The 27155-nt window shown below is 37.0% G+C and overlaps 1 protein-coding gene across 9 annotated transcripts in view; it reads right to left on the reverse strand.

Moving 5' to 3' along the window:
• Positions 1-3180: 3180 nt before the first annotated feature.
• LOC121858914 (ephrin type-A receptor 4-A-like) overlaps positions 3181-27155 on the reverse strand; it is a 49279-nt gene continuing 25304 nt past the window's right edge. The window contains exons 4-19 of one of the 9 annotated variants that reach the window (XM_042355568.1): positions 25323-25478; positions 23319-23488; positions 22879-23023; positions 22451-22483; positions 21762-21868; positions 20763-20949; positions 20391-20502; positions 19511-19578; positions 19134-19226; positions 17626-17679; positions 16423-16646; positions 14651-14818; positions 13941-14150; positions 13390-13560; positions 12119-12285; positions 3181-7616 (exon numbers count right to left, since the gene is read on the reverse strand). In XM_042355568.1, coding sequence (XP_042211502.1) covers positions 7349-7616; positions 12119-12285; positions 13390-13560; positions 13941-14150; positions 14651-14818; positions 16423-16646; positions 17626-17679; positions 19134-19226; positions 19511-19578; positions 20391-20502; positions 20763-20949; positions 21762-21868; positions 22451-22483; positions 22879-23023; positions 23319-23488; positions 25323-25478 — 2333 coding nt within the window. In that variant the 3' untranslated portion in view covers positions 3181-7348. Of the gene's footprint in view, positions 7617-12118; positions 12286-13389; positions 13561-13940; positions 14151-14650; positions 14819-16422; positions 16647-17625; positions 17680-18457; positions 18482-19133; positions 19227-19510; positions 19582-20390; positions 20503-20762; positions 20950-21761; positions 21869-22450; positions 22484-22878; positions 23024-23318; positions 23489-25322; positions 25479-27155 lie in introns of all 9 variants that reach the window. The other 8 variants (XM_042355569.1, XM_042355572.1, XM_042355571.1 and 5 more) reach the window with 8 other exon arrangements.

Consider the following 27155-nt stretch of genomic DNA (forward strand, 5'->3'; position numbering starts at 1 on the left):
CAATACTGTACGTTAGTAAAGCCTATATGTAGGTGGTACTTACATACTGCCTGGAGTACTTAAATACTGCCTAGTTTACCTAAAGGGTGTGAAACTTACTTACATTCTGTGTGAGGAATTGGAGTATTTTTTATTGTTTCTCTTCTGTTGCCGATACTTATCATGATGTTGTCAAATAAAGTGTTTCATTATCTGTAGTTTCCTTGAGAGGATAAAGGTCGTCCCACTGCTAAAGAGGCCAATGAATTCTATATTATATTTAGGAATGCATAAAAGGAACCCAGGCAGACACTTGTTGAATACGTTATTTTATTACGAAGCTTACAGATTTTTTAAAATTTAAATGATCTTATGATTGCATAAGTAGGCGAGGCATAAATACTTGGTGAGGATGACATGACAACTGAGTGACGTGTGACTGTGACAACAAAGGCTGTGAGTGAGCGCTCCCTACAATTCCCAATTCTGACGAATCTAGTGAGACGACTACCTCCAGTCTGTGCAGAGAGCTACAGTGGGACACAGTTGTCAGCACAGTGTCGCTTGTGAAATTTATAGTTGCAAAATTTAGACAATATTTTGGATAAAATATCCGGTCTTTCTGCCTGGACCCTCTGGCCGGTAGTATTCGCGTCTGCGAAGAGTGTGACGTAGTGTGACGTGGTAGTGACATCTTTGCCTCCCCATCTCACCTGTGCCCGAACAAGCCAAACTACCCAACCACCGCTCTACCATTCTGTATGACGGGGCAGCGACGCTGCGATGACGTTATCGCCACCTCTGTGCGTTGCCTGTCGTGGAATCCAAGGGAGTCATGGAATACTCCGGACCCGCCACCCTTGCCGACTTGGAGGCCGACCTAGCGATAAGCGATGAGATATACCCTCTGGGAAAGGTTGGGCCCCTCCTGCGTTGCTTGGCCACCAAGCCTCTACCTCCACCAAACGCCCATTGGAGTCCATTTCAGACAGTGACAGAGAATCTCCATCTCCTGCCTCCAAAACCCCAAAGAATACAAAGGAATCGACCCTTGACCGTCTCTATCAGTACCAGCCGTCCATGGATGATATAATTGCCCTCCAACAATGTGTTTGGACTGAATCGTGGCATAACTTCACAGATAGTATTAACCACCAGACGAGCGTGGGAGCCATGTGGCACTTCATCAACAAGGTGGTCAAGAAAAAGTCCTCTAGTGCCCTGCACCACAGCCCAGCAGAGTATGCACTAGATCTTGTGGAAACATGGTCTGCACAATCTCAAGCCCGTAATCTCCCAAAGCACATTCAAGAGGCCCTCTCCTTCCAGTCAAATCTCCGTGCCCTCCGTCTCATGGCTGTGTTGCTGAAGATCGATGAAGAGGATACGATGGTGATAATCGAGGAGGAACTGCAGCGTGCCCTCATTCGTGGTAAGGCAACTGCCCCCAGTGATGACGGTGTCACCTACTCGGTTCTCCATTTGCTCCTGAAAGTCCCCGGCAACCCCCTCCTCCTGCTTTACAATCTCTGTCTCTGCACGGGGTATGTACCCAATGCCCGGACCTCCAGCACAATAGTACCCATTCCAAAATGCAGGACTGCAAATTCAGACCCATCTCCCTCACCTCTTGCTTCAGCAAGGTGATAGAGCGAATTCTCCTTACCCGTCTCATTTTTCGGCTGGAGGACAAACTCTCACCCAGCTTGTATGGTTTTTTACCACAATGGAGTACGCATCACTGTTTCATGGAACTCTATACCCGTCTTTCCCCTACGAGTGTCGTAGCCTTCATCGACCTTAAAAGTGCCTTTGATGTTGCAAATAGATATATTATCCTTGACCAGCTAGTAGACTTCTGTGTCAAAGGTAATCTCTTAAGATAGATTTGGGGATACCTCCGGAACAGAACCTCCCGCGTCCTCTTTGAGGGAGCATGTAGCTCCACCAAGGACTTCAATCTTGGTACTCCACAGGGTGGTGTTCTTAGCCTCTTTCTTTATAACATCCTTATGCATCGCTTACTATCTCTTCTCCCTGACATTCCTGGTACCACAGTTACCTGTTACGCAGATGATATCTGCCCTCACTCTGAGTCGCCGGAAGATCTTCAACACCTCCCCAACTCATTCTCAGCATTGTCTTCTGCTTGTGGTCTCATCCTCTCTCTAGACAAGAGTAGGATCTTTCCCCTGCTTTATGTCAACTCCCCAAAATATCCCTAGATCTCCTTGAAAAGTTTCAAAACAAAGTCATGAGATTTATTCTGGGCTGTCCCACCTCCACCAGGATAGTTAACATGCAAATTGAACTCAATCTTCCTTCCCTTGTTGACAGAATATATGCTAATGTCTCCTACTTCAGTGTCAAATGTTTTCACTCTCCCCACCTTGCCCCCCTCCCCATTATTCTTATGTCATTAGAATCTCCCTTAATCCAAATTCACTCCGGCCTCTACTTCTGCCGGGTGGTCTCACCCTTATTAAATTGGTCTGTTCTATACTTCAGAACCTCGATATTGATTTGCCTATAGCAGAGGTTGAACATGGTCCTCCACCTTGAATGACTCCCGGTCCAGCAGTCACCTTTACTCACACCTCAAAGAAGGATCTACGGTACCTCCCCTTCAGAAACAATTAGCTCTGGAGACCATAGCCAGAGTTTCTTCCTCAGTCCTACTGTACACCATCTATACACCGACGGTTCCCTACAGGCAGACGGGAGCTCGGGGTGTGCTCTCTTCTCACTGGATGTGGACCCGCCAGCAGGAGGTTGGGTTGGCCGTAGACTTCCGAACTGGCCAAGCTCTACTTACAGTGAATTGCAAGGACTCTTAGATGCAGTTAAGTTGGGACAACCTGTATTTACATAAAACTCTTTATTCATGTCCACAAAATTAATGCAATTCTTGTAGCAATTTTTTAAAATACCATTGATAGATAAACACATGCCAGTACTATTAGGAAAAGTTGTATATAAGAACTGCAAATATCTAAAGTTTTATTATTAGATAATTTAAAAGATGGGATGAGTGTTGCCATGGTTGGTCAGTTGTTTGTTATGGCAAGGATCTACTGTACAGTACAGTATAGTATACAGTATCTACAGTATAGAGTAACAGGTTCTACTAAATGTTAATAATATTTAAATTTTGAAAGTAACATGTCAAAGGTCTAAATAAAATGATAAATAAACAGCCCCTTCCCGTATTTCTGTCAAACTTTATTGTTTCTTGAACACAAAGAACTTGCACATACAACTGCTTTGAAGGTTAGGAATGAACAGAATACAAACATGTCAGCAGAATTCGCCGCAGAAGTAAGGAAGAAGCTCCAGGATTGTCGATAACCTCTTAGGATCGCCATCAATCACATGAAATAAAATAATAAATCTCTTGAAGTGTAAAGCCAAATGCGATACAGGAAGCTCCTGGGGCCTATGTTCCCTATGGAGGCCAGCTAGGTGGCTCTCTGCCATAGTTGGATCCAGGATGCTCAGCACTTGTCCTAAAGAAACACATGTTCACCACTTCTGTCACTAAGGTTGATTACTTCTTTAGCTGGTGGTAAATCGACCTTGGTAAACGGGGCAATTAGTAATGTCACTTGTGCTGGCTGGTATTGAGACCGTTTCTGTTACTGGCATCAAACCAACTGAGTAGCTGACCTCCAACTACCTGCGACTGGAGGGAGGGATAATAGATATGACTAGGAAAAAGCTACAATTTACAGCTGTTGCATTGGGGGTCACTACGAGTCATGTCAACCTGTCAGCTTGAGCAGAGTCATAGGACATCATCTAATGCAAATAGAATAACTGTTACATTATGAAGCTTGAAAAAAATTATAGTAATTATTTACCTGCAATTACTCAGGTTGGCAGAATTGACATAGTAATGGACTTAAAATTGGTGTGATCTCAACTAAATCCCAAATCATAGCAGTATGATAGAAACAAAAACACTATAAACTTCATATTTAAAAACATTGAGTATTAGCAAAGAAAGCCCAACAATCTTCCGGTTGTATCTAAATTCATCATACATACAAGTAATGGAAATGAAAGTACGGGACACAGTTACAATATTGAAAAAGATCTGTGTTTAAGAAAATGCCTGCAGAATCATATATACAAAAAAGTTGATACATAGGATCTTAGGGGGCAGAGCCAGGGATGAGTGTTACCAGTAACTTTGGAATTGAATACCTAATTTTCTTAAATCTAAACCCCCAAGTTCCCTTGCTTCACTGACACTACGATGCACACATTGGCACCTCCATTTCATCAGCAAACTAAAAACAAATCACATTCCATGTTCGAACAATTAATGAGTTCAAAATTGGAGATCTCATACCTTACCAACTAAAAATATAAAATATTTCTTGACTATTTTACAAACTTTATACAACATTATAGTACACAACATATGCTCTTCTAGCAATGCGTCGGCTCAATAAATAAAAATGATATAAAACAATTACGCTATGCTGTCCTCCGTGCTCAAGGCATTTGCAGATTTCTTTGTGACTTTCAAGTGGTAAACTAAAGAGAAAGACTGAAAGTCTACTCCAAAAGCCTCTTTTCTCACATCTTTCAGCATAAAAAGGAAAAAAAAAAGATTTTTTGATTCTGCCTTCTCAAAAGTTTACACCAAGGTTGCGAAGAGTATGTATGTGTATTGGATATAACTGTCTAGCTGTGTATAGCATACACAGCATTTCAATTGTAGTTTCCCCACACGATTATGGGAGGTTGCCGGAGAATATGCCGCTGATTATGATAGTAATGGTAATAGAAGACACACAAAGTAATTGTGAGACTACATCAGTAAGAAAATAAGACACGTCTCTTGAGGTCTGTCAGGGGATTTGCCACAAAGCAAAACAACAGCTGTGATAGCATTTGGACTTGCCAAGGGGAAGGCTCGAACTGCCAACAGTGACCTAGCCTCTTTTTTAACCAAACACACCTTGCCATGACATAAAATAATATCTTTGCACCCAAGAGAAATTATCTGTGCTCCATAAGTTATAATGTAGAAATATCAGTCAAACTGTCAATAGCACACTAAAAACATTGTCCTCCTGTTTGGCAACCTTCCTCCAAAAAGCCCTAATGCTTGCACTACGCTGCCCTGGACGATTGCTTGATTCTCGGAACTGTCAATGAGGCAGTGAAAGTGGTCGCCCTGAGGCTTCATCAGAAAAAAATATTCCCTGTAACAAAAGGACTAAAAGCAAATAACTACACATACTGTTGACAAAAGATGCAGCAACTTAAATTTGCAAATCGAAGACCACTTTTTGAAAGCTACTTGAAATGATTGGCTAAAACTTTATGCAAGCTGAATTACATCTTAATAGGAACAATTCTAGTGGCAAACACCCTGACAAGGAACCGTAACTGAGAGGGTGTGGAATGTGAAGACCAGTGGCCCACTCTGGCACAAGGGTTGTGGACCACTTTGCCACATTATCTCCCTCCCCATTCCAAAATACAAGAATCCAAAATTATCACACACGGAACTTCCCTAGGAATACTCGCTCCTTCCTTCCTCCTTCTTTGGGACTTACATTCTAAGTTTTTTTTTTTCTATTATTATGAAGTTGACGTATGAAAATACCTACCTACACAGTCAAGGATGTTTTTTTGATTGTTACTCATCAATTCATAGTAACAACACAGCAAGTTACACATTTCTTATGTCAGTGAGTTGTATTGCTTGGTGCTTTTGTAGAAACTCCTATATGCTAAATAAGATCTACAAAATTTTGATTATCTAGTCATCACACATGTTCCCAAAAACACAGGCTTTTGCTAACAACATTACAGAGGATACACAAACATGCACTTGGTATTCACAAATTATCTGATGAGTCATAAATCAATTGTTTTGGAATTAAAGTTGTAATATATGGTTACATCAAAGGATACAACAGTGTGACTAAATCAAGCTACAATAAGGTTTTGATGATACTGAACACATCATTACACAAAAAGCTAATGAATTTAATTAAATTACATTGTAAACCTGTGCAAAAAGGGGACAGTGCAGGACACCATGGGATGACTGGACAGACACTGAAAGGGTAGTTAGACACTCTGGCTGTGTTGGTGAATGGTTGAGTGTATTGAACTTTTCAACTTGTTACTGATGAGTGCAAATAACTCTTCAGGGTACTGAAATGATATATTTGAATTTCATTTAAAAAACAAAATCTTTTCATTAAATGTACATGTAATAAAAATTATACTTCTCCAAATGTAGTCTTCTATGAATTTACTGACACCCAGCCATTTACCAGCACTGCATTATCTGACTTGGGTAACAACAAGGCAGTGTAACTACAGCAGTTGGGTCCTGCGGGAGGGAGGGAGGAAAGGGAGCAGGGAATGGCCGGATGTTCACATGATGGGATAAGTGATATGTGCGTCAGGAGGGAGGTTCTCTCTTCTCTTGGCAATTTTCTAGTCTGCAATGTCTTTCAAGTCCTCCAAGGATTGAAAGATTCCCCCTAATAAGCCGCTTTTGAAGTTAAGCTTTTTTTTTGCACAGAGCTCTTCTTTTGCTGGCCTGTGTTCACCCAGTAGTTTCTGATTTTTCCAGTTAGTGTGCATGAGCAATTTTAATACACACTACACTGCAATTCACCACAGACAGGCAACTTATAATCTCTCAGTAGAAAGTGAGACGCTGGCAGAAGCTTAAACAGGAAAGTCTCCAAGAGTTCATCAAAGGGTAGAAAGGACAACACCAATACTAGACTTTGGCAGAATAAGGTCTGGCAGCAAATGGAATATCAACAATTACACTAAGGGTCAAACCTCAGGAGTGGTGTACAATGCACGGATGTGACAGGCAAGCTTATCAACCCTCCACACACACAAACGTGGAAGCTGATCACAGCTGTTTGTTCTGTCCCCAGACCACACACATGCGCACCACAGTTCTGTCTCCAACACACCATTGGCCATGAAAATATCACAAGAAGGAGAGGGTGGGGGCACTTCCAAAACTTAAACAGTCATTTGCTGCTCTGAGGCACGCTTTCCCCTTAGTTTACTTGGTACTCTAGGATACAGGGTATTCTTGAGCTATTTGGGAAAAATCTGTCTTTGTGATGGACAATTTTCACATTATTGCAATAAAATAACATAAAAAATGCACTCTATACCCTGCCCTGAACTCAAGTCTTAATTAGTGTCTTTCCCTCTTTCATTATCACATTTTCACATAGACGATGATGGCCTTCAGGTCCAACTTGACGCACCAGTGGACATCACATTCATTCTGGACCTGGACGTTAGCCCACCTGACTACTTTACCCTAACTCGGTACCAAGAGTTGGCATTAGCTAGAGTAGTGGCACTATACTAGGAAGCCCTCAGACATGTTGACGGCAAGCTGTGTGCGCAAGGTGTGTATACTCTGCAGAAGCTTCTTCTGGTGGCCAACTAGTGTGATACCCAGCTGAGTTAAGTCATGCTGGGTCAGGCGAGCCACAGCCTCCAAATCGGTGAGGCCTGTCCGTTGGAAGTTGTCCACGTAACGACTCATCTTCAGGGAAGCAAGCCAGTCCTCCACAGAGGTCAGCTGGGTCATATCAACAGAATCTAGACCCAGGGCTGTTGTACACCTGTTGAGAAAATAAAGTTAGTGAAACTGATTTACTAGGCATAATTATGAATGATATAATGTAAATTACTGAAAATTATCATGAAAAAACATGTGCACATAAATGTTTAAACTTCACCAAAAAATGGGATAAAATTTACACTCAAAATGAGTAACATGGGTATAACATAAAGATACAGTAGAATATTCTGCCTGTAACAATCCAATGTTTCAGTGCAGACGAGAGTAGTTGGCCAGACTACCCTAGTGCTTCACTGCCAACACTAGGAAGTACAGGCAGCAGGAGAAGGTAAGATCTGATCATGCATAGACACTACAGTTGGATGCGAAAGCTTAGGATGATGATGTGCCATGCAGTGAGAACACAGACATGATAGTGTAGCGTCTACATACACCCTGGTCAGCTGTAATTATAAGGTAGAAAAGTAGCTCATAGAATCACTTTCCAAGTGAATGTCACACACTACAATCCTGAATGCAATGCTCTGGTGTCACAGGTTATAGGAATTACACACTAAGCTGCGATGTCTGCCATGACACCTCAATTTATTACCTTAAACCTCCACCAGGTGACAGGCATGTCAGGCATGACGGCGTTATTTAGGCTGCCTGGTTAAAGTTGACCCACTGGGGTCGGATGAGGACGGGTGCATAGTAGGGGTTTTGGGGGGCCGGCCGCCTGGGGAGAGATCATAGGAGACACCACCGTCAGCCACACTACCACACCAGGCCAGGAGGAACGGGGGGTGGAGGAGGACAGGGTGTAGAGGAGGATTGAGGAAATGAATTGGGATCATTATGAGGAAAAATAGTTTGGATGTGGAGAAGTATAAAAATCATGAGGTGATGATGAAATGAGGAATAAACATGAATAAAGAAAGAATGGAGAGAAGTAATAATTATAGAAAAACATAAAATAAATATAAATAGGAAAAAAAGATGATGAATAAGAAGGCTACATATTGATAGACTTCAGCATAAAGATAATGAATGATATTAGGATTGAGCTAAGAATTTGGGATACTGTGAACAGAGATGAAGTAGAAATTTAGTGAGAAAGATTTACCAAGAAAAATAAGTCATGATAAAATGAGATGTAAAATGAAAGAGTTTTCAAGTGGTTTCTTTTCAAAAGTGTGAACAAGAATAATTATGGTGAACTCTGAATGATAAAGATTAAAAAAAAAGGCAAATAAGGTTGAAAATATTTTGGAAGGCATAAATTCTGGGGTGTAAAAATAACCTTAAAAGGATGTCAACCACCCTCAGAGGAAGGCAGTATTTAGTGTGTATGGCATTAGACACAAAAGCTACAGGTGAAGTTTTAAACACGTGAGATTGGTCGTGATACTGTATACTGTAATTCTAATTTTGTAGTATACTGTATTAATTATATCTGCCAAATGTAAGAACAAAGTTGAAGACTGATGAATGAATTAAAGTGTAAAATGTATACAAAGAGAAATTCTGAGAAAAGGTTGGAAAGATTTGATGAAAAATAAAAATTAAACCAAACAGGTACAAAAATAAAGTTTATATAAAATTATCCAAGTTTCTCTAAGGTCTTCCTCTATATCAGGTCCCAGTCAACTAGTCTCACCTTCAAGTCATTCTTGCCATATGCACACATTAACAAAGCATTCCCTCTGTTCCTCTGTCAACCAAAACGCCAGAACGCCGGTGACTGAATTGTCTTAATATTTTCATTGTCTCTGACCCGGTGATCATATATCCACCACAAAAACATAAGCAGGTGGAACAATAGCAAATCCCTCTGACAAAATGTTCAGGAACTATTCTTTACACTATGAAGCATAAGTCCTGAGTGGTATATAGTACAGTACTCTGTCAGTCCCAAACTTAAGAGACAATAGTTTACACTAGAAAATAAATAAAAAATAGAATCAGATATGGAAAATAATTTGTATTTTTACAGATCCACAAGCAAAACATCTCCTCTACAACCCTCACTCTTTGAGTAAGAGAAATAGATTTTAACTTGGAGATTCACAATTTTTCCTCCTGCACAAGTTAAAAATCTTTGAGATAACTTAATCACCATTCCCCCCAAAAAAATCTCCTTCAAAGATAGAGAGGGAAGATGTAAAAGCAGCAGGGAGACATAATGCAATATCCCTCAATAATTACACTTAAACTCTCCCGGCTATAGTTGAAGATATATGATGGAGGTAGAATGTATATAAAAGAGATAGAAAGGACAAATACAATACTGGATGCTACAGAATTTTAAAGGGCTGACACTAAAGGAATGATTGAAGATCATCATCAGCATCACCAGCTTACAGCATTTTTCCAAGCTTATCCATGATTACCTGATCGCAGCTCTTAAGCTGACAGTTTCTTGTTGCCTCACTCATCAGGTAATTTCTCACAATCTTTCCATCATGCTGCTCCTGTCTTATTAAACTAAATTGTCCTTTCTTAGTGCCAAAGCCTTTTGTCGCTGCCTTCCATACTGTAGTCACATGCAGTCCTTCAGTCTCTTAACATAGCCTAACTAAATACCCATACTCTTACTGCTAACCTTTTCCTCTCTTAGTTCATCTCAAATATAAGGACAACAGAAAATTACATACAGTATTTAAGTGGATTGGAAATACTGTACTGTAAAATCAAAGAAATAGAAAAAAAAATATATGTAAAAGAGCAACTACCAAAGGCCTGTTATAAAATATGAAATACTGAAGTACGAAATAAAAGAAAGTAAAGGTATCCCTCGCCATACGAATGGGTTAGGTTTCTTGAAAACAATTCATTAAGTGAATATTCATATATCAAATAATATAAAATATGGAAAAAATATGATTTGGTTCCCAATGAAAAAAAAAAAATTAATATTATACCTAGGAAAAATTAAATAGGCTCACAAGTAACAAAATAACTAACTACTGCAAATTTGTTCTTAATTACAATACAGTACTGTAATTTAATATCTATTAGGTACTGTAATTTAGCCTTTAACACATTAAAAAATGCATGAGATATAAATATGGTACATTACCTTAAGGGAACATAACTTCTGTATAGTGGGAAAGAAGTGTAAGAATTGAATGTTTGTATAAGTGAATATTCGCAGATTGAATGTTCTTGTAGAAAGGGATACCCGTACAGGTAATGAGGATTTTTACGGAGTAGGATTCAGTAGGAGGATAAGGCGTAGTGAAGTACTGTACTGCAAAATAATGAAATAAAAACAGTGAGAGAGCCAGTAGATGATGATAATGTGTATGTGATGTATTAACAAAGACAGCCTACATTCTATAAATTATAGAGAGCTTGATGGTAAAAAGGTATGACGACGATTGGCATGAATTCCAGATGAGACTGATGAAAACAAAGAAGACATGTACAAAAGCAAAATATTATAATGACACAAGTGATGAGAAGTGTTAGTTAATGAAGCAATCAAAACTGCAGTGAGAACCAGACACAATCAAGACTGCATTGAGAGCAAGACAAAAAAGCAGAGCAAATATTTGCACACAAAAATTCAATACAATAGCATTATGTCGGTGTGATGTGTGCCATATTATTTTATTTATATTCTGCTCAAATATACATAAGCATGTTTGCTCTCTCAGTGAATTTGACAGATTCTAATACAGTATGCCACATCAAACTTATAATAATGTTTGGCCCTCACACGTCTATAAGGAAGCATTTTTTAACTTCCAAAGTTGGAAAAAAAAGAGGAAACAAAGAAACAAAGCAAAGAAATGACATACTATAGAACAGGTTAGTTCCTCAACCATCACCAACAGATAAAATAAACACTTAAAATTCTAAGAGATTTACAGTAAAGAGTTTCAACAGTGTGTGCTCAAAGTTGCTACTACACAATACATTTCTGAATTGCCAGCAGTTCTTCATGGCAGCCAATCAGCGCATTGACACATATTGCCATGCTAATACCAGCTGACAGGCAAAGAGGCTCTTGTACACTGACCTGCATATGGGTACCATTTACCAGACATGTGATTGGTTCAATGGGTTTACTGATGACTTTAAACTGCCTCTTCCTAATACATCTTATGTCATGTATATATTAGCAAGAGCGTGAAAAGAGGAAATATTTAAAGAATGGGAAAAGAGAATCATCCCAAACACAGTATGGTATAAGGGATGTATGATGTAACCATACACTCGCAGGCAAGTGAAGAAAGAAATTAATGTCTTTCACATCATAGGTGTGTCTTCATGATCCTTGAACCAATCTCAGTCCCCTAAATTGTCACATGTTGGTCTTCCGCATACCGTACAACCTACATCAGGGGTCTACTGACTGGTGGTCAAGATAATGTATATAAATACCGTACGGTATAGCAATCATCTCTTACAAATACTGTTTGATCGAGTTTCAAAGAAGGCCTTCTAGTTCTAGCCTCTACACGTAACAGTAACCCACTATGTAGTGGAGCCCTGATCCTGCCTTAAGCTAGCATTCAAAGCCACAAGTTGGTGCATTTATTTTGCTTACAGTACCTGTTCTGAGCCACTTTGTTGAGAGCCTCAGGAGTACGGATCAGTCTATCCAGAGTCCGCACAATGGAGGCAAAATTGGGACGATGATTGCGTTCCTTCTGCCAGCAGTCTAACATAAGCTGATATATGGCCTCGGGACATTCCATAGGTGCTGGCAAACGATAACCCTGGAAAAAGATTTTTCTAATGAAGAACTATGGATCTAAAATTACAATAAAACAATTGAAAGACATGCAGGCCTTTCATGTTTCTACACTGATGTTTATAATCATTTATAAAATTATAATATTGAAAATAGATGCTATGTAAATAACTGTATCTAAATCTATTTCTATGTAAAACAGGTACCTTTTCCACATACAGTACTGCACTGGAGTTGAATGTACAATACTGTATTATACATATTATGTATTAATTCTCTCTCAATCAATTCTAAAAAGTAAATCGAAGAAAGACAAACAGATATAATTAACATCCTACACTGGATACTCAACTTTATAACAAGGACACTAACTTTAGTCCTTATCACTAACTGGTTCTATAACAAAGTACTCAGACAGAACAAACTTAACTGTAATAGACCCTGGATATCAGAAAGGATCAACTCATACATCAAATGCAACACACACATCAGTTGTAATAAACACAGGCTGAAAGACAAATAATGAGGGAAATATATGCAAGAGTTTGTCTGGTGAAAAAAAAAGAGAATGGGATAAGCAGAGTGAAGTGAGCATGAAATAAACCCAACCCATAAAATCATGTACAATATACCAGTTAAGAATGTAACAAAGAAAAAAGTCTGAAGGAATGAAATAATAGACTACAGAGACGGCAATTATGTACAGCTTTAATAGCTTATTTCTTCCTTATCGAGGAATGACTGGGAAAGTTTGGCACATAACCACAGCGTAGTCTCTAAATATGAATATTTTTTAGTCAACCAATGACATCAGCCACATGGGCCTGGCATCACATATTAAAGGTGAGTTGAGATACAGCAAGTAAGGTGACACACAACATGAATGTCTCCTATATCTTTGGAAAAGTATCTGAAAATTAGTTTGGTTAATTTGAAAAGGCCATTACACATCAGTAACATACAGTCGTTTCAATGCAGATTCCATAATAAGGCCACCTAGAACACTTAATACAGTTTAAGAAGACATATACTCTGTAAGAAAGTGATATAATTATTCCATCCTATTACTTTATAAAAGAACTCATAATCAGATAGCTTTTGTCTATAATATGGCAAATGTGATCATTACCTTCTCAATACTCTTAATGACATCTTGGTTGCTCCAGTTCCAGTATGGCCTCTCTCCATAACTCATGACTTCCCACATTACGATACCCAGACTCCACACGTCAGATGCACTTGTAAATTTGCGGAATGCTATGGCCTCTGGTGCTGTCCACCTTACTGGGATTTTACCCCCCTGGAAAAAATTCAGTTTCTGTCAGGAGATAATTTTGAAGCAGAATGATTACATTACTTGGTACAAATAGATGTTTTTTGTAGTGTTAGATGACTTTGTATTCATACCTAAAATAAACACCATTTTTATCACCAAATGATTTGCAATTAAAATTTATACTGTTTAATTTATGTGACATATGAGCAGTGGTAAAAGTCATGTATTTCTCCATATATAAATACCCAGTAATTTTGAACTATTTTATATGCAGTATTATGTTCAAAACTTTCTTATGATACATAAATCAGGGGCAGAAATTTTCAACTCTATAAAATTGCTTTCATGTGGGAAGTGCATTGTTGACAGTTAATATATTTTCAACCATGTTCAAGGACGCTCACCCTTGTAGTATATGCTCCTTCTGTGTGACTCTCAATCTCCCTTGATAACCCGAAGTCCGCAATTTTGCACATAAGCTGAGCATTTACGAGTACATTGCGAGCCGCTAGATCCCGGTGCACATAATTCATCTCACTGAGGTACTGCATTCCTGAAGCAATACATCGTAGCATTCCCACAAGCTGAAGAACCTGGAACTTTCCGTCATTCACCTGAAATATATGAAATGTTAACAGATGAATCAATGTCATGTCAAATTAGGTAAAAATCTATTCATGCTTAAAATAATAAACAGGAGTGACAGGAATAACATCTTCAACCAATATAATTCAATAACCAATTTGTAAACACCATATATCTTAACTGCTGGCTGTACTGACTGACTCTTATTAGTGAATTGCATTTTATCTTTTTTCTAGTGGCACAGTTTATTTTTTCATTAGGTTTAAATCAAACAACTGGGAACTGGTGATGTACTGTACAGTATATGAGTAGAAGAACTTGCATTAAACTACAATCTTGTATTTTCTAAGTTGTCAGCCATAAGAAGTACCATAATAGGACATTCCTGATTATTGTGCTGGTACTGCATATGTAGTTGGCAAGACACTATGAACTGATCCCTAGGGTCTACAAAACACTGCATCATGTGTTACTGATATTAACTTCATTGTCAAAATAATGGGATAATAATAAACACATAAAGACTAACCCTGAGGAAGTGGTCGAGTGAGCCATTCTCCATGTACTCAGTGATGATCATGACAGGGTTGCTCTTGGTTACGACTCCTTGTAAGAAGATCACATTGGGATGCTCAAATTGGCCCATAATTGACGCTTCGGTGAGGAAATCCACACGGGCCTTCTCTGATGATCCAGGCTGAAAATTTATGAATAAATATAATATATATATATATATATATATATATATATATATATATATATATATATATATATATATATATATATATATATATATATATATATATATATATATATATATATATATCAGCAATTTAGTAAGCAGGTAAGACAGCAAATATAATATTGTAATAGAGCTTTGTGTCATTTCCAAATGAAAAAGTCATTATGTAAGCCTATTCAGTCTACAAAGTGCAAAAGCATCTGTTAGCAAAGGTTTCACTTTGTAATTCCTATTAAAGTATTGACTACATTTGTAGACAATTAGCACTTCATGTAGCACTTGTCTATACAATACTTTAATTCGAATTAGATCACATAACTCTTTTGGGTGAGTGTTTCTTTCCTGTCAACACTTTTTTTTTTAACTCTTACACCCCTACAATCTTTTCCTGGTATGTACAGGATGACTTGAATCAAGAGCAAAAACTAACTTTCCTTTCACTCACCTTCATAAATTCATTCTAACTGCTGTGACATCCCCATAAACCACCCGACACCAGGCTCTCCTATCTTTGACATACAGTTCTCTATTACTTCTTGAATGTCCATCCTCCTAACTTCTAGCACTTCCTTCACCCAATCTCTCCATCTTCTTCATGGTCTTCCCCTCTTCCTCTTACAATTAACCTCTGCATCAAGAATTCACTGCCATACAGTGATGTCAGCCCAACAATTCCATTATACATTACATAGCCCCACCTTTATTTCCTTTGATACAGATCATTCTCGGTATAGTTTTTGGTGCATCCATTATTTTCTTTTCATCTGCTATTCTTTTTAACTCAATTCAATTTGCTGACACATAACTGGGTGAGCATTGATTAGTACATGCTGTTCTCAGTGACTGAGCATCAAGCTTAGACAAGAGAAGAGAGTGATGCATGTTGCCTGTTCTCGCAGGGGACTTTGGAACCACTTGATGAATTAATTTATTTTTATTTTCTGTGTTAGCAAAAATATATCTGACAGAAGAGAGTATTCTTACAAAGCAGCAATAAACAAAGCTGTGTTTCTTTAGGTCTGCTTGTATACCTTTTTATCAAATTTACTTTCTTCTCCAATACATTTACTTTCAACCCTCACTGCTACAGTACAGGTATATCCATGAAAACACTGACCAATCAGTGTAACATTACTCATGCTTACATATCTTTAAACTTAAACTACTGTAGATAATATAAAAAATTTCTAATGTTAAATATGATGACACTGAATGAACATGGACAAGGCTATGAGCAAGAGAAACCGTAATTTCCCTTAATTTTCATATGACAAAAGTGGCAAGAATTTGCAAGTTACTACAATCCTGATTTTTTACTCATTAACTTTCTAGCCCATTGCTGGATAATATCCAGATTTGCTTCCAATCTCACCCAAGTCAAATGATATACATGTAGACTGGATTTTAACCAAAGAATCTTGGAAACCATGACTAATTTCTTAACCACTAAACCCTAACGGTCATACAATATTAATGACAACAATCCATTTTGCTGAAACTAAAGATTTATATGGATAAGCGAATCATAAATTAATTTTTGAGCTTGAAATATTTCTTACCTTAAGAGTCTTGATTGCAACTGTCATTTCTGGTCGACTGGGTAGTTGAAGTTTACCTTTACACACATCCCCAAACTCTCCACCACCAATAATAGCCTCAATAGTTATATATGAGGCATCAATCTCTCTTGCAAATTCCCTGATAGCTTGGTTAGGGTCTTCATATGTGTGAGGATCTATATAAGTTCGGTGGTGTCCTACTTGCGTAAAGAGAGGTGTTGTCACTGTAAGTGAGAGACGGGTATTAATAACAAAGGGTCAAATACACACATCCACACTATATGACTTGGAAGTGTTCAATAAATGTGATATGATCAAACTACAATAAAAATCAGTAGAATATTGTACGTACAGTACTTTGACTGGAATTATTAATATATGAGTTACAGAAATATGGTATAATAGTGGTCTGTCCTGACTCATAAAAATTACTATACAAATACTTTTAAATACTCTAGAAAATATGAAATAATAAAATCATAAAAACTTAAAATGAAAAATCTCAACAAAAATATTGATACAACTAAGAAAGAGACTTAAACCAAAAATATCGTACTGAAGTAAACTGCCACCACACGATCAACCCGTCTCATATGTCACTGGAGCAGTGAGACACATGGGGCATGCCACTTTAAAACAAGAGGCTGTCACCCTTTACCATGTTCCACAGTAACTATACACATTAAATGTATATGAGTTAGCACTTAGCCTTATTGTGGGATATATATTGTATAATGGCTATGTTTTCTTTTATGCTGAAAGTTTCAAAAGCATTAAGAATGCACTTAATGAGAGGGTTATAAATACCCTTGAGGGAAAGCAAAAATGTTATTAATAGGCATTAGTAGAGCAAAGCGCAAAAATTGTAGTGAATACGAGGTTATCTTGGTCTACTCCTACTAGTAGTAAGGTGTAAGGATGTACAGGGTGATGGGTGTAGGGTATGGGAGGTGCAACACAGGGCATACTCAATAACAGGGAACAGGCTTTGGGAGAGAAGTAAAAAAAATAAATAAAATATTGCAAAATAATTTTCATAAAATACCAATCATAAGGTAAGCATTCAAAAAATAACAAAAGACAATTCTGAATAACACTAAGTTTCTATGCTTTCAATGTTGTTACAAAATTTAGTTATATTTGTTTCAATTAATCTCTCCTTTTGGCCACAGGTTAGTAGGACGTCAGGGAACTAATACTTACTACTTCCGGTGGTGTGGGTTTGGACTATAGGTGGGTTTTCCAAAACACCGTGCACTGTAATAGATGGGTAAAAATACGGGAGTTAAACACAAATTACCAACTAGGGAGGATCATGTCCGCAACGACGACACACAACCGGGTGGACTTACACTAAACGGGTGCCTGAGTGATCTATACACACATGCCTCATGGGGTCGGGGTTCTGGCTCTTCATGAAAGTACTTTAAAGGACTGCATTCTAATATTGCAGTTTGGAGGTATCTATAAGGAATTATTAGAAAGGAGAAAGTGAAAGATATTTTGCTTGCTAAAGCATCTATGGATCACTATGATCATAGTATCACTTGCTTTTATAGCAGCTTGTCAGTAAATGTTAGGTTATATGATACAATTTCACCTAACTTGATTTTCAAGTGCAGGTCATTAGATAATCTGTGTGTTATTTACAAACTAAATTTCTAAAACCAAATGTTAAACGCTACATACAGTATATCCCCTACCATATACATTAAAGCTACTCATACACTAAGCACATACTGCAACATTAAGGCATAAGGAAGTAAGTTCAGGAAAATAATGCACAGAATGAATCTGCAAAGAGATGCAAAATTGAAATAAAACAATAACAAATGCAAATGGATTTTTTGCACAAAGCTTTAGCTTCATTAATACAAAGCCAAGAATGAAAATAGCAGATTTTCAGCCAGGAGTTGATAAAATAATGGGCTTCAAGTACAGCCAGAACTAGAAGACAATTAAAGCAGGACTCCCTACAGGAGGCATGATGCAGGAGGCTACTGGTATGCACAGAAGGGCCAGGCATAAGACTTACACTTACTGAAGGTGACAATCAGTCCTGGGAGGGTGATTGCAGGAGGGAGGGAAAGTGGGGCAGTCAGAATTTAATTCTCCACAGCCAAGGATATTCACAAATAGGATCTTTGCCTTTGAAACCTTGGACTTTTATCATTTTGTTTCAAATATTCAGTTATGAAAACAAAATCTTGCTCTTAAAATTACAATTAGGTTTCAAATGCATTCAAAGCACATCTTTCTCCTCATATACTGGGAGGCAAAAAGAGTCATCAAAACCCAAATCTAGAGCACAAACTCTGGGGAAAATTGCATACTGTCAATGTCTACTCAAAATACAGGGATACAGTTATAAAATAAACTGTTCCTCTGTTCAGCTACAAAGGAAGAGTGGGATTACAAATTGAGCTTTTCATCAACTTTTTATGCAGGGACAAAAGGGTGTCGTGGTATATGAGTGTGCAGGAGTTGTAATTCAGGCTATGAAAGTGTCAGGCAATTTGTATTAGCTTGATAATGATGCAAGGAGAGGTGTAGGCAAGATGTGGGGCTCCTGCAATACACGAGGCAAGTCCTCCAATCATACTGTACAATTAAGAGTAATGGTAGGGTGTAGCTTCTGACATGCGAATAAGCGCATGGGTCTGAATGCTCAGCACAGGGGGGAGCAGGAGCCTGGTGGGTGCTACACGTACTGTACACAGGAGATGTGTTTAGGGTCCACGGGGTGAGATGCCCAGTTCTAAAGCAGGCAGGGTGTAACGCAGGATGACACAAGTTGGTGGTATCTGTTAGGTAAGTTTACTTTTGATTTCTAGAACAGATGTACTTGGAAAGAAAAGAAAAGAAAAAAATACTTTTCTGAAGTTGATATAAGAATGTACAACAAAATCAAACCCTGCAGTTGTGAGTTTATCTAAGTAAATAATAAATATTTAAACCTTCTTTCCTTATCATAGTCTACGGATTGGAATAAAAAAAAAAATGTGCTCGAACTGAAAAAAAAAAGGAAAATAATCATAGATCATTCTCATTACCTAAAAATATTCACAACTGAAAAAAATCTCCTTACCTTCGCCATTGCGATATTCTAATGTGTCGCAGTCTGATGGCTGCTTCTTGTTGCATTCATCTGTGCCTCTGCTGAAACACAGAAACATTTCAAGTTTAGTTTAAAAAGTTAACCCACCACCGTCACATGCTAGGGAACCAAATTAGATGACTCGGAAAAACTTGTTTGGGAAAACAAATATACTATATAAAATTAAAAGATATTGGTTGAGTGCTTACAAATATCTACAGTAAAACATAAAAAGATTAACCCTTTTTTAACCTTTGAACACAGACATGAGGAGTGAGTAGCACTGTAAGTCAGTATATAATGAAAATAATGTTCATGCTTCAAGATATAACACAAATATCAAGAAAAGTTAATTAGCTCAGATGTTCCTGAGAACAATACTGAAATATACTAAAGTAAATGATAAAGACAGAGCATAGGATAAATTAGTTACAAGTTTCAAAATAGTATACTACTGTACTACCAGAAATGACAGATTAAGATTATACTGTACTGTTCTATAAATAACTTGATTACAAGTTCAAAAACTGTCTGAAATGAAACTAATGAGCAGAAAGTTAGAGGTTCCAATTAAGTGTTAACCACATGCCCTGAAGTGAAATTAATATATTCATTACATTTCATATGTGTATTTTAAAGTGCACTAATATGCCACTGGGGTACAATCCATAAATCTTAATTCCTTACACATCTTTCTCTAATGGAAGTTTCCAGTCTTTAATGTTTTGTCTGTGGCTATCAATCTTAAAGTTTAGTTTGGTTGAAATTTTTAATATACTGTATTATGCTGTAGGCTAGTTCATTTCTCATAACTGACAGAAAAATCAATAGTTTTTTCTAATAATTTACTGTACACTAATAGAGTCCCCACCTTCTCAAGAAGAGCAGTGTCATAATAACAATGACTGCAATCACTACAAACGCTCCCACTGTTGCTCCAACAATAATGCGAACTTGTGTATTGTCCTCATCTCCAACATAAGCTGAAAAATATTCAAATATTTATATAATTTACCATAAAAAATATTAATAAGCAGAAGTAACAAACAGCATGATCACGGCTTCACTTAACACACTAGTACATTACTGTATTAAAAAATGGTCTTCATTAGATTGAATACCAGAAGTATCAACAGGTAGAATGAAAACAAGTGATAATTATTTCACTCAGGTTGAGTTATTTTTTATAAAACTAAAAACCAACAAATAATAATTTCAATATCTGAAAACAACAAATTCTTACGAGTCCCCAAGAGCTGTCCAGTCTTCTTATACACAGGGGACGAGTATTCTCCCCATCCATGGGTAGTCTTGGCACGGACCTGGAAACCATAGTCTGTTCTTTGACGTAGAGCCACCAGAGAAGACTCTTCCTTTTTAGTTAAGATACTGGAGGAGTTGTTCTGCAGTCCTCGAACATAATAGCGTACCTGCAGAAATGACATGTTATAGCTTGGTCATGATGATAAACATACAAAATAAACTATCTTTTACAAAGTACTGTACATAAGACATTCACGACATTCAAACTTTTACTCATGTGTTTAATAACGTAAATTTTTATTGCATACACCAAATGTGATACAGCACTTCATGTACTCTTAAGATTATGCAGCACAGAGTACATTGCCTATAATAAACTAGTATATTAAGGTCACTCTATTGTACTACTGTATATTAGATAAAGAATTTAAAAGGTTGCTATTTTCCTCTACTAATTTTGTAAAAAAGTGTACAATGATTCTCTTATGGGTTTTAAATCTAACTACACCAGTGATTTTCAACCTTTTTCATCTCACGGCACAGTGAGCCAGGCACTAAAATGGTCAAGGCACACCATCAGTATTTAAGGATAGATTTGATCGGCGGATCTACACTACGGAATTAAGGAGAGAATTTAAAACTGCCATTTGGGCTTTTAATGAACAACACATTTGTTTATTTATTGCATCATTGAAAAAAAAGGAGTTTAATGCGCTCCATAAAAGTACCAGTAATGTCAAAATGTATCCAAATGCTATTTTTTTTAAATGCTATCCAAATGCTATTTAAACTCCTGCGGCACACCTACGGATGCTTCGCGGCACATCGGTACATTGGTTGAAAATCGCTGAACTACACCATAACCATATGGGTTTACATATGACTTTTCATAACTACACAAAATATTAATTAAATTTTGGTTTGCATTTACATTTTGATTTGTTTATAGCACCCTAGGAAGTCTGTTTATATTCCTTACCTCATACATTTCAATATCTGAGAATGGATCACTTGGAGCTTCCCATGCCAGGGAGATCTCAGTGCTCTTAACACTTGTAACATGGACATTGCTCACCATGGATGGCACTGCAAATTCAAGAAAATTATTAATTTCTTCCTTATGTTATACTGTAATTGTTTCTAAAACAATACACTGTTTACTTTAAAGTACCCTGTATGATAATCTAGTAAGGAACCATTTTCTTATTATATACAATGAAGGTATTCAAAATATATTGAAATTTAGTAAAGGTATAACTAAGTTCCCTTCATCAAAATCTATTAAAAATGTGAAATGTATAAGCAAACATACCACAACAATAATAACATAAAAGTGATAACCCATAGATTCAGACATACTAACTTTAAAACTACACTAAGGTTCATTCAATAAAACATAAAATTTTTACATTATTGTGAGATGCTTCCAATAATTACTTATCTCTTTATAAAACTACAAAGGAGATTACAGTACCAAATTATAATTTAACTACTGTATTCAGAAGTACAGTACAGATAATAAATGAAGTCTCTAGACAGGATAAAATACTTTTTAGGACTCAAGATGAAAAAGAGAGATAATAGTATAGTAAAAAATATTCCAAAGAGATGTAACTAGAGGAAGGAGTGGAAGGACGACAAAAGTCAACTACAAGAAGGTTCACCCACCCTCAGGTTCGGAGCCAACCACCATAAAGCCACCTTGGTAAGGGAGAAGGAGAGGGTTGTGTTACTAGAGGTGATACACATCACACATACTACACTTATAAACAAACACAAACTGTCCAACTACCATCTAAGGAATATTTACAAGGAGAGTGTTCCACAGTAAAGCTGTGATTATAACATATTATTCCACAATGGTACTCTTACTATTACTGTTTACAGGTTATATCATGCAACCTACAGGTCTCTCTTGTGCTGTACTGTACATTGATTGATTACTGTAATGTATTTCACTGTAAAAAATATAGATTAACACAATTACAAAGGCCTAATCCCCTAAAATTACTACTAATCTATTATTTTATGCTTTAAGTTTCTTTTGATAATCACCTAAAATTCAGTAATATAAATACTGTCTTATTAAAACTTACCTGATGCCTCTGTAGTGACTGTGATATCAACATATTGAGGATCACGGGCTTGATCTGACACTCCATTCTCAGCAAACACCTGAAACCTGTATGTTGTAACTGGGTTCAGGCCACTGATCGTTACCTGGGTAGCGTTGAAGCTCTCCTGAAATGAAACACCAGTCACATATATCCAATTCTAGTGTCCAAAAACCATGGTATAAAACTCAAGCTATTTGTATCTACAAGAGAAACCAGTTAGGTCTACAGTATGTGGTACACTGCTATCCCGAGAAGCTTATTTTTCCATGACATTGGATAAGGAGCTTTAACTGATGTCTCTGTAGTGTATACTGTACTGACCTTCAATTTCAGCCAAAGTTTCAAACAATTTCTTGTTTTTAAGGTGATGAATGACACAATCATTTGAGCTTATTAAAATAATTCACACTCTTACTTACATCTGCCACCTGTGGGGGGTTGTACGAGACATGACTACCACAGGCATCACAGATAACTCGGTAGAGGGTGTCGGTGCGGCCCCCATCATGTATGGGAGGCTCCCACACAAGTGTCACAGTAGACTGGTCCGAAAAGTGCACTGTGATGTTCTTAGGCTTGCCTGGAGGACCTGTTGAAATAATATTAGTTAACCTCACTTCAACAGCGACAAACTTAATCTTATAAATATATATTACAGAGTGTACTACAGTTTAAATTTAATGTACCACTCTGTGTGACTCTATCCCTTTATTGCTCATCAAATCTCTGAGAAGGAGAATTGTAATTTACTGAGATCAACTGAAATTTGGTGGCTTGAAGTTCAAAATTGAGATTTTAGTTTTCCAGCAAATTTTCACATTTTGAAAACCCCCCAAAAAAGAATAAAATGTACAGTATTTCCACAACCAAATTTCAATGGGTCTCATAAACTGTAACAACTTTCCTTCGGTCTGATAAAAAATCAAGAAATAATAAGACCATTGACCAAAGTTTACAAATATAATAAAGGCGTATCCATAAATTATGTACGTTGTCTGGTTAATAAATGTGCAGGTGCAGACAACAGTGTTTTTTCTTTGTCTAAAAATGGATATAATGGATTAGAAACACATCACTTGTGAAATAGGAGTGGAACCTAACACAACCTAACCAAATCTTAACTTATCCAAATATATTCTTACCTAACCTAACTTAACCAATTCTAAATTTACTGTGACCACACCTAACTTATCCTAATTTAATCTAACCTAACATAACCGAACCAAACCTAATCTAATATAACCTACCGGTAATCAATCCTAACCTTACCTACCTAAAATATCCTAACCTAACCAGACCAATAAACTAGGCTAGGGTTCAGAATAATCCTAATATCCATTTATTCTTTAAAAAATTACTAATAATCTATAACGTAAAATTCATTTGGTAAAAATTGACTCAAACTCCTTTATGTCAATTTTTGGTTATTAAAATTTCTATGGTTAATTTCTTTAATATAACTCTGTTCTGAATTCACATGATAATTATTCTGTAAATAATAATAATAATAATAATAATAATAATAATAATAATAATAACTATTACTATTACCATTATTATTATTACTATTACTATTATTATCATTATTGCCACCAACCGAATCTCGAGAATTTTATCTTTACAATCAATAGTTCAATTCTAAGACACTTCTTCTATGACGTTTCCTTCACAAATGACCTATATTATTATTATTATTATTGTTATGATCAGCAATTTAATTAAAGTGATACTCGGTTGGTCTCTTTAATACTACAGTAACACCTTTAAACTCATTCAATGTCATTTAATACCTGTGTTTAATCTCATTCATTTAACTGTTTATTTACGTCCGTTTTCTCTGTCACGATAAAAGAAAATGGAACTTTTATATGGGAGGACGTTTTTAGTTTTTTATTATGGTTGTAAGATATAGCAATCATTTTACTTTAGTGTATTACTTTACTTTATCGAAAAGGTATATTTTACCCTGAGAGGAGAATTGTAATTTACTGAGATATACTGAAATTTGGTGGCGTGAAGTTTAAAATTCAGATTTTAGTCTTCCAGCAAATTTTCAAACTTTGAAAACAGAACTTCCAAAACCAAATTTTGTAATATTGCATTAAACAGAAACCACTGAATTCCGGAAACTCACTACACTCAATCGATATAACTATTTTTCTTGTGATAATTTTCTTATATTACATTATGTTATGTTAGGTAACAAATTTTTTATCAGATTTTTTGATTGCTTTAATCTGCAATTTTACCCCAAATTTCAACGGGTCTCGTTAACTGTAACAAACTTCCTTGTTAATACTACCGGCACAAATAGCTGTTCTCTATTATTATCACTAGGTAATTTCCTTAGGTATCTTAACAAGGCAAATATAACAGGAAAAATATACTGCACAAGAGAGATAAGTGCATGACGAGACACTCACGGGTACAGGGCATGCCGCGACGGTCCTTCGGGGCGCGGTAGTACCCAGTGTCACATCTACACTCAGAGGCTCCAGCATGGGGCGCCGCGCTGTGCTCCGGGCAGGCACGGCACTTGTCCGCCCCCACACTGTCCTTGAACTTCCCAGGTTGGCACACTGCAGAGGAAACACAACACCATTATAATAATGTCACCACAAGGAAAATACCAGACACGGAAATAAACATCATTAAATTACTGGAGAAAACAATACCAGTATGATATTATCACAAGGAAAATAGTTGTTATAATGTCATTACTTACGCTTCAACAACGAAGGTCTTTAAGCACGTAACAAGGTCAGTAATACACTAGTACAACAAAGATAAAAAATTATGAGAGATAGAACTCTGTATAAAATACAGCTGTATTAAACATCACCATTATGACGTCAACAACATATAACTGTCGGCAACACCTAATACAGTAATGCTGGGTGTATGATGGTAACATAAGGAAGAATAATATAATACTATTACGGTTTGGTGTAAAATAGCAAACACTACCACATAAGTGATGCCTTATTTCAATGATATATTAAAACTTCATTTCTCGACGTGTTATTTTAGTCACCAAAGGTTATAAAGAGCCACAGACCACACAAATATTACGTTGCGACAAAGAAACACAAGAAAATGTGAAACAAAGGAACTGTGTATATATTACGACAATAACGAGACAACAATTGATAGTTTCTCACGCCTGGCTGCTGGCACTACACGGTAAATGAGGTGCATTACACTGTCCAGCGTGACTCTCACATTTCATGCTTAACACACGTTCACGCACGCAAGTAATCACTTCACATATACATGAATTTCAAATTGACAGTTTTAATTGATATAGCATGGTAATCAGTACAGAGATGAGCCTTCCTTCACAGGCAAGGATTTGTGATTCAGTCGTTAATATGCTAATGGATTTAACCCTTCACGGGCCCGTCAGCAAAAGCTAATTTTTGTACAAACGGATTTGTGGAAGAATTTATAGATGTGATATTTTAAGGAATCATCGGCTTTTAAATGGGTCCATGGAAGAATTAAAATACAATAAATGTCTGACCAGGCACAAGGAAAACATCCAGGAAGGTAACTCTCAATCCAAAATTTCTCCAGCAGCGGATTAGGGTGTGTAGTCCAAAATAAAATTGGTAAGATATTCAATTCTTCTTCCTTAAAGTGCTTCCAATGATGCCAGATAAGTATAGGTGTATAAAAGCTTAAATTCAAATTTGACGAAAGCACAGTTTACACAGATACCATTCCACGTATTAATAACATACATATGGATGGGTTGGTAAGGTAGGAGGTTGACAGAAGGACGACAGTACCACGTGTGAAGGAGCAGAGGAGAACAAAAGGCTACACTTGGACTCCTCCTGGTAACGTGATACCTGGCAACAAGACCACAAGCAGCGAGGCGGTGTGACCCCTCTACCAATTGCCGTGACCTCGATGATGACATGACCAGCTGACTGTCAGACCCAAACTACACTATCAACGCATTTTGGATTTATTAAGAAAAAGATGAACCATTCTATAACCCAACAGTCCTCTGAACAATACACAGCGAACAAGAATATCACACCCAACAATGTGTACGATAACACAGCCTGAGCGATGCCATCTTTAGCCGCTTCAGACACAAACATGATACTTCAACTTTACAAAATACTGAAGAAAGAATAAGTTACAAGTTTCTCACTGAACTTGCTAAGGGAATATTACGCGAACATAAATATAACTTAATCAGAGCAAGAGACAGACAGGTAAGTATTAAGAGATAAGATAAGAAT

Source organism: Homarus americanus, unplaced genomic scaffold (assembly GCF_018991925.1).
Source record: "Homarus americanus isolate GMGI-L3 unplaced genomic scaffold, GMGI_Hamer_2.0 scaffold44693, whole genome shotgun sequence".
Lineage (NCBI taxonomy): Eukaryota > Metazoa > Arthropoda > Malacostraca > Decapoda > Nephropidae > Homarus > Homarus americanus.